At 34.3% G+C, this 9,374-nt stretch overlaps 1 protein-coding gene across 4 annotated transcripts in view; it reads left to right on the top strand.

The window, feature by feature from the left end:
* Nucleotides 1–9,374, top strand: part of LOC108687079 (dual 3',5'-cyclic-AMP and -GMP phosphodiesterase 11) — a 332,230-nt gene that overhangs the window by 135,837 nt on the left and 187,019 nt on the right. For all 4 annotated transcript variants that reach the window (XR_001931736.1, XR_001931737.1, XM_018192680.1 and 1 more), the window contains one exon: nucleotides 3,507–3,611. Coding sequence is in view for 1 of the 4 variants with exons in the window: in XM_018192680.1 (XP_018048169.1) it covers nucleotides 3,507–3,611 (105 nt within the window). In the remaining 3 variants the exon portion in view is untranslated. The remainder of the gene's footprint in view (nucleotides 1–3,506; nucleotides 3,612–9,374) is intronic.

The following is a 9,374-nucleotide window of genomic DNA, read 5'->3' on the forward strand; positions in this document are numbered from 1 at the left end:
ATCACTTGAATTGTAGATATTTTTTATTTAATTTGATATGGGATTTAATTTGGCGCCAATTGTTGATACCAAATCTTTTATACATATCATTATGCATATCATTAGAGATTAGTAAGTACTATATAAATTTTCCTTTTTAATTTGATAGAATTTAATTCTGTGAAATTAAAAAGAAAAACCTAAGTGTTCTCTCTTAGCTAGTTAACTTAGTTAAAACTACAGCATTTGGGTTTTATTTTTTTATTCGGTAAATTAATTTTTTTTTTGAGGCATAATTTTTTACACTGGATTAAAAAACTGCGAATTACTTCAATTGGAATAAAGAGATCTTCAATAAGAATATGCTTGTAGAAAAATTAAAACTACTATTACTTGGATTGGACACATAGATTTTATTCGATTATAGAAGAAATTAGAAGAAATTAGAAAAATAGGGTTGTAGAACGACATTTGGCAGTTAATTATTTCGTTCTCATTTCATTTTTTATTTTGTATATTTTATGACTGTCCACATGAAATGACTCTTATCCTACCTCCTCTTCTGCTTAAGAGCGGGCGACTTCCACTTCACTTTTCTGCTTGAAGGTGCATGACTGTCACGTAAAGTAACATCAATTTCTCCTATCTCTTACTGAGGAGCGCAAGACTTCCATGTGAAGCGACTCTCATCCCACCTCGCTTTCTACTTAGAGGCGCACGACTTTCACGCAAAGCGACTCCCACCCCATCTCCCCTTCTGCTTAGGGGGGCATGATTTCCATGCAAAGTGAATTTCACTCCATTTCGTCAAGTTGCGTAAAAGTCGTGTGTCCCCCAGCAGGAAGGAGGAATTGAGCGCTTCGTATGAAAAGTCGTACAATATAATTTAAAACAGAATATTTTTGTTTCTTGTAGCAGAAAAAAGTCGTTTTTTAAACTTTTGTTGTTAATAACTTTTTAACGATTAACAAGCGACGGTTAAAATTCATTGGAAATGATTCACAGGGTCATGTCTTTGACAACATGTATCAAGGTCTTTGAAATCAGTGAGATCATCGGTAATATGCAGTTTTATTAATTTTTTTATGTATATTTTCGTTTCCATTCGATTTTAAATATTATTTGTAATATTTTATATAATACAAAATTAAATTACAAATAAATAGAAATCGATGACGAATTTCATTATTTTTCATCATTATTTCCTAGCTTAGTTAAATATCAGCATATATAATTTCGTTTCCATCCGATCTTCTTTTGTCAAATATTAAATTTATTAGAAGCAAATAATGATCAAGATCTAATAGATCGCTTCATCATTATTATCTTCTAGTTTAGTTAACAAACATAGTGTATAATTTCATATTCATTTTTTTTTTTACGTATTGTTATAAACGAATAGATCTGTGACGAATAAAGCTTTTTATTATTACTTTTTAGTTTGGTTAACATATACCAGATACTTTCGTTTATCATGCTTCGCTAGCGCTTTTTGCATTTTCCCTTTTTTTTTTGGTAGAAAAAAAATCTTATTTCGCAAGGAGAGACAATTCCCACAGGAAGGTCATCTCACCATAGAAGGGAAGACATCCCCGGGGTTCAACTTAACCGGGGTAATGTGAGATTCAGTCCGCCTTATGTCCCTCGGAGCGGAACATCACAATCGCCGCATACCCACTAAAAAATCCCACTAGCGCTTTCTGGCAGCAATTAGGAAGAGGGGACCGAGAATTACCAGCGGTATATATCGGACTCTCCCCCTGGTTGTGACATTTACAGAACTGTCCGCGGTCGATGTTTACTATCTCTACCGCGGGAGTGTCAGAACTCTGCAGTTTGGACGAACTTGATTTGGGGTGGGGATTGAGGTGAGGTGATTCCCCCAGGTTTGTCTATTATCATGGCGTATCACCCCCCCCCCCCTCTCCATTATGAGAGGAATAGAGCCAACGCGCGTTCCTCTCTAACTTACGAAGGTGATACTTAACTCCTCTTTCTTTCGTCTAGTTCCTTCTGCATCCAAGATGCAGAAGGAGAAGATTTCATTCCGATTTTCTACCCTCTCGAGCATCTTAATGATGAAAGAAACAAGTCCGATTGGTCAGAATATGGCGCTCCTCCACTCAGGCGGAGTATTCCATCAAAGTGTAGAGCGCCGTGTCTACTTCGGCGTCACAATGGTGACATATGGGGGTGACATATGGGGTATCTTTTCTTTCCATATCCGATGCAGGAACTTCCCAAAACAAGTATGTCTGGAGAGCACCTGCATCAGATGAAAGGTGCTTCGATTCGTCTATTTCTTCAGATGGGGCATAAATCCAGTGGTCTTGCATCCGGAGGAATTCGGATTGAGAAAGATCTTTTCCCACTCCCGAATGATTCTTCCCCTTTTTCGCTCCCTCAGCTATGTAGCGCTTCTTGCATCTCAAGTCTCTACCAGTACGCTAGCTCACTCTCATGCTAAAACGTTGAACAATATATTCTGGACAACTAACACTTTCGCGCTAAAACGCCCAACGTTACATTCTTTTGGATTGGACAATGAACATGAACATAATAATAACGACGTATCTTAAAAGGTTTCACCTCGAGACTTTGCATCGTAATATCTCTACTTGTAGGGCACGTAAAAAAAAAAGTAAAAGCACTTTTATTACACAAGAAAGTTCGATTGAGCATATGTAGAACTTGATCAATTCAGCCGTTATTAAGATTCAATAATCTTGATCCCCCGCAACTCGCTCTCACGTAAAGAAACACGGTAATGTCACTGCGGCTTAGCCTAGACACTACCGTGTCTTCTGATAATGTGAAAACGTTTATATGAAATGATTTTTTGCAAGCATTGATCACATGCAGAATATTTGTTTTGCTGTTGTTGAAAATTTATTTCACTCTGATTGAATACATATACAATATATATATATACATACACTTTCAGATCTTCTATAGTTTTATATCAGCAAAAAAATATTTACAAAATTCCCATTGAACGGAATCACTGATGAATCCAATGTCGCGCATGATGTCTTATCAGTTTGTCTATTTACAAAGACTTCTTTGGCTCACGAACTTACCGCTATTCTTCGAAAATGACGTGTCACAAGCCACAAATCTCAAGCAATAATGCTATGACGCGTCCTGGTCCCACGGCGCGTAGAAGCTTTCCAAACCGTAACGAGTCATGGCGAGTCCTGCCGAGCCTGGGATCTCACGTTAATACATAATGCAATCGCGTTGTCACATGGCAACACTTTCTTTTGTTTCTTCTCTTACTAGTGGGTTTAAGGCCGCTATTTCATTTGTGCGTTTTTGTCGTACAACAAATTATTTAAGCCTATTTATTGATTGTATGATAGAGAGGTCCGAGAATCTCTGCATGTACACATTTGTCAATAAAATCGTACAAATGAAATAGTACCATTTGAAATACAATTTGCGAGTCTCATCGTAGAAAAGAAAAAAAATAAAAAAAGGAGAAGCAATAATACAAAGCTTGAAAAGTTTGTCTGATTGATTTACAGGTTCGCGGAACGCAGTCAAGCTGGCTGCCTCCGGCGGTAATCCCTCCTCTGCCATCGCCGCATCCGCACATCCTCCAGTGCTTTGGAGTTCCCGCAGAAAGCCAGGTAAGTCCATCTAACCTATAATACTTTCGACGATTTCCAGCAAATATGGTCCTACATCGAACAAAGATATCGATGGGAATATGTTTGTTCGACAATTGTACGTCCGCATGAGATACAACTGGAAATAAAAGTGGATTAAATTATGATTTATTTTGATAAGTTGTTTCTTTTTATGCTTAATTCTATATAAATTAGATTTGCGTTTTACAAAGAATGAGTGCTTTTTTCAGATTAATGGATAATTCTATTATACGGAGTTTCTCAAATTTAAACGACTAAACTTTGGGATAGTGTAAGGAATGAATAAATTGAGAAAAAAAATCCTTTAGAGATATGTTCGTTTTTGATTCGTTTTGGAGAAAATCGCAGAAACAGACAAAATTTAATTTTTGAAATGTTATTGTTTTTAAAGAAAAATATTATTTTTGTGTACGACTTCAGCCTTAATAATGCTTCAAAGATAGGACAAGGATATGCATGATTTCTAGATAGAATAGTACTGAATCGGCGAGTCGTTATGTTGATCAGATCAATATTTGACTGCAACATGAACTTTCCATACAAGATGCAATACATGCATTATTGTAAGAAGCCAATATTTTGAATAATATTTGTATTAAGTGACAACGTGAATAAATAATTACGTAATAAATAAAGACAAAAATGTTTGGCCATTTAAATTTGAGACCGTGTATAAACTTAGTAATAATTTACTACCGGAAATACAGCTCCGATGATCTCGATTTTAATTGTTTGTTGTCAAAATCATTATTCTGAAAAACTTTGCCAACAATTAGGTGGCGATCTCTTATAAATTTGAGATATTTAAAATGTAATTTTAGTATCATACGTCTATACAATCTTCATAAAATGAGGTTTATCTTTCCCCCTATCTAGAGACGACTTTCGCAAAGAAGAATCTATTTTGTCCCTTCACCAAGAGGCGCACACGATTTTTCATGTGAATCCAGCCTATCTCTCCTCTTGCTTAAGGGATTCTCCATGCAAAAATGCTCCTTATCTTCCCTCTCCCAATCTCCTTTGCATAGAAGGTCATATAGACCGACTTAAAATGGACTCAACCTATCTCTATGGAGTGAAGCCGATATATATAATAATAGTGAGTGGGAACCAAACAACGATGAAATGAAATATCTCTATTGTTGTGAATATGCGTGCGTAAGAGAAGGATAGAGATTCATCGATATTTCTGAGTGAGACTGGAACAGCTTGGATTGCAAACAATAGGCAGCAAGACGGTATTCCCAGCAAACGAGAATGGATTGAAATAAATTAAAATGGATTCAGATTTTCAGAATATGAATTTGCGTTTTTTAATACCAATTTGAAATAGTTAATTTCAGATATAATTATTATAAATGTCTTAGGAATAAAATTTGTAACTCTTAAATATGAATTTTTTTTTTCGAATATTAAACTAGTATGAGATCCAATCCGTTTCAATCTATTCAATCTATTATTTGGATTTAAAGCAATTTAAAAAAAAATTTTAATCCATTTTAATCCATTTTTATTTGTATAAATGACTACGATCGCAGAACTAAGTAAGTCTATCGAAATCGATGGAAGGCCGAGATGATCAAAGCGCAAGCGAGCGAACGATGAGCAACATAGGAATCGAAATAAAACATGAAACGCTATCGAAGGAACAGGATTAAAGCAGAGATTACGCGATCTCAATTTGCCAATGTTGGGTTTAAAAGTCCTTCGCAAAAAAGTATGAACGGCGTTGAAGAAACAGTAGCGACGTCTATCTACAGTCAAGGCGCAGTGTTACCACCTCGCGATACCAATGATCGACATGGCGGACGGAAAATGAGGCAGATAATATGACAAAGATATGGAAAATGTCCTTTCAACTTTTAGTGGCGATGATACACAAAATGTGAAAACATGGTTTGCATCTTTCGAAGAAATGGCTGATTTGTATAGATGAATATCCAATGGTAGATCGTTTAATCGAAGGCTAAAAGATTATTGCGAGATTTTGTAAAACTTTTCGCTAATTTTGAACGCCATGCACAATCATATCATGCATTTAAGAAAGCGTTTAAGAATTTGGAAAAAATGTTGAAATGTTCTCACGAAATACATAAAGAGCTAAGATAACCTAAAAGACTGAAGAAACATGTTAGGAGTATCATGTCTTGTCTCACGAGTCATCCAAAGATTGAATTGGAGGCTGAAATACAAAATATGATATATGTCGACGGTGTAAAGAATAAGGCTATTCTGTACAGCATGACAACAATTAAGAGGCGGCCTCCAGAATCGCCAGCGGTTTTCTCTCTCTCCATTCTCACTGCCTCTCTCGTCACAGCGTTGTCACTTCGATAAAACTTCAAAGCATGAATTTTTCAACTTTCCTTACCAATAGAAAACGGAAATTTGGTAATGGACAATAGATCATCATACTCTAAATGAATTTATGGATTTCAGAGATTTCATCTCTAAGAAATTCTTCTATATCATGGATCCTCCTTTATGAGAAGCTTGATTTATCAAGCTCTATTTGATAATTTATTAATTTTTCATTAATGACGTTATGGAACTATCAACTAAATTACTTTATTTGTTTTTCATTTTTAATTTCGGTCGCCTTTCTTTTTGTACGACAGTGCGCGGCATGAGTCCCGCGCTTCATCGGCTCGCGCCGGCAACACATACAGATCGTGAACAAAGACAGTATTCTATAAGAAAAAAGAAAACTAAATAGTTCAAATAATTTGAATTAACAGCGAATGTTACGAAAATATGGATGGCCGGACGTAACATATTATTTTTAAAAACCACGTATACATAGAGCAGAGCTCGACAAGATTTGCATTTGTAGGCCGATTTTTGACTTGGTTCCGCCTTCCCCTCCAGTCCAAATGTTCAACGTTTAGGAATATATAACGTTCATAGACATAAAGTCCACCCGCTTTGGGCGCTTATGTTGTAAACTTCATTCTATATCTTTTTCTCCGTTCATTATAAAATAGAATGAAGCAATAACATAAGCTCAATCTTACGCGATGTTTCATTCCATTTTAGTTATGTAATGAGCAAAAAAAAATAGAATGAAGTTTAAAGCACCTAAAGCACTTATGAGCACCTAAAGCAGATTTCATGTCTACGAGCGTCATACGTTCCTAAACATCGAGCGGCATTTGGACTAAGCGCAAGGCGAGAGGTGAGAGGAATAGCAGAAGGCGGAGTCAAATCGAAAATCGGCCGAGAAGTGTAAATTTTGTCGACATAGAGGGATATACATAGTATCTGTTTTTTCTGTAAGGCTGACTCAAGCAGAACAACAAATCAAAATAAGATCAAAATGACTTCAAAATGATTAAAAGTTATTTTTCAATCATTTTCGATTTATTTAATGTCATTTTGACGTTATCATAATTTGTTCTATTTGGATAATATCTTGAGATGCTAGTGCAGCTCTTCGATTGGCTTATGACATCTTAAAACTGTACTTAAGACATTTCCAAAAAGAAGCAGGATTGCTAGAAGTAGCAGTGCTAAGTTAAAAAGTTAAAAGTTAAGTTAAAAAGTTAAAAGGTTAATTAATTAAATTGATCCAGATTCGACTCCCGGCCGAGATAATATTTTTCAATAAATTTATTTATAATTTTTCAGTATATATTTATTCAATTAATATTTTTCTAATAATAGGTTGCATAATTGAGCATTAAATTATTATATTACATTGTTTGTCAATTGAATTTGTGATATTACTACAGTAGTTTAATTGCGTTTATAAGCCCGAGAAACCAATTCAACGCGCAATTCAAATGACTATATATGTGATATATGTACATAGGTGTACAACTTTGCTTCCGCCGTTTTTTTCCGAAATTCGAGGTTTTATTGTAAAAAACTGGTTATACATTTATGATTCAAAGTATTGTCCATCGCTGACCACTACTTTCTCCCATCTTTCGGGAAGCGGACGAATCCCGCGTCGAAAAAACTGGTCATCTTTTGAAGGTATCCACGAATCGATCCAATTTTTTACTTCTTCATAAGATCGGAAGTGCTGGTCAGCCAGGCCGTGTGCCATTGATCGAAACAAGTGATAGTCAGATGGAGCAACGTCTGGAGAATACGGCGGATGGACTTCCCATTTCAACGTTTCCAAGTATGTCTTGACCACTTTCGTAACATGGGGTCGAGCATTGTCGTAAAATCACTTTATCATGTCTCTCGTTGTATTGCGGCCGTTTGTTTTTCAATGCTCGGCTCAAACGCATCAATTGCGTTCGATACCGATCGCCTGTGATTGTTTCAGTCGGTTTTAACAGTTCATAATACACTACGCCGAGCTGGTCCCACCAAATACACAAATACAAATACAAATAGAGCATGACCTTGGACGTCAAAATTACCGTTCCTGAAGCGTTGAAACCACTCACGACACATTCTTTCACTAATAGCGGCCTCACCATAAATATTTGAGAGCATTCGATGAGCCTCAGCCGCAGATTTCTTCATCTTGAAGCAAAAAATTATTTCGGTTTGTACAATAAGTTAATGATAAAAATAATAAAATCCTTGATATCAGTAAAAGTTGACAATATAAGATGTACATTAAGGAAAATGGCGAGATCATAAGAATTTCATAGGATTTCTAAGAAATTTAGTGTTATAGTGCATGGTAAAAGTTTTAGAACGATTAACATCTCAAAAGATATTGATTTATCTAAAAAATATTGATTTATCTAAAAAAAATATTGATTTAGCTAAAAAAATGTTTGAAATAAAAGTAATAGGGTATTAAAAAGTTATCAGATGATGATATTAATTTGACTTTCAAAGTTAACACAAAAATCTTGAACGTAATTTCTTTCTATTTTTTATAATGTATCTTTATAGCTGACGTTGAGACGTTTTCAGAATTAATTACCAACCTTTTCTTCATAAGAACTTTCTGAGTTATGACATTTGAAAGTTAGTTTCGCTGGCAAAGTAATATCATCATCAAATTAATATCATCATCTGATAACTTTTTTAACTCCCTATTATTTTTGTTTTAAACATTTTTTAGATAAACCAATATTTTTTTTTTAGATAAATCAATATTTTTTGAGGTATTAACCATTCTAAAATTTTTACCATGCACTATAACACTAAATTTCTCGGAATCTACAATCTATACGCTCCCATCGTTTTCCTTAATTTACATCTTATGTCGTTTTCCTTAATTTACATCTTATATCAATTTTTACTGATATCAAGGATTTTCATTAACTTGTTGTATAAACCAAGATACTCTCTTGTAAGATTCAGCTTCGACCGTTAGGTTTTAACTCCTATTTGTTGTGTATTCACATACCATATGGTGATGAATCATTTATTATTTATTAATTAATTTTAATTTAATATAATTACATTTTAGACTTTTAATCTTTTTTTCTTAATGAATCATTTATTATTAATTAATTAATTTTAATTTAACATAGTTACATTTTAGACTTTTAACCTTTTAACTTAATTTAGTTGTTATTTAGTTATTTAATTATTGTTACATTTAATCGATAACTATTAATTTTTATTTAATTAATTTGACTAATTATCAGATACAATGTGAGGGGATAATGAACATATAATTTAATAATTTTATGTCTTTTATATTGTATAATCATTAGTTCCCAAAAACATAAACTATCGTATTGCTATCATATAACGGAATATAACAGATAATATAATACGTCCATAACATTTTACGTCCACGATGGTTGCAATTTCCCGAGA

Source organism: Atta colombica, unplaced genomic scaffold (assembly GCF_001594045.1).
Source record: "Atta colombica isolate Treedump-2 unplaced genomic scaffold, Acol1.0 scaffold2, whole genome shotgun sequence".
NCBI lineage: Eukaryota > Metazoa > Arthropoda > Insecta > Hymenoptera > Formicidae > Atta > Atta colombica.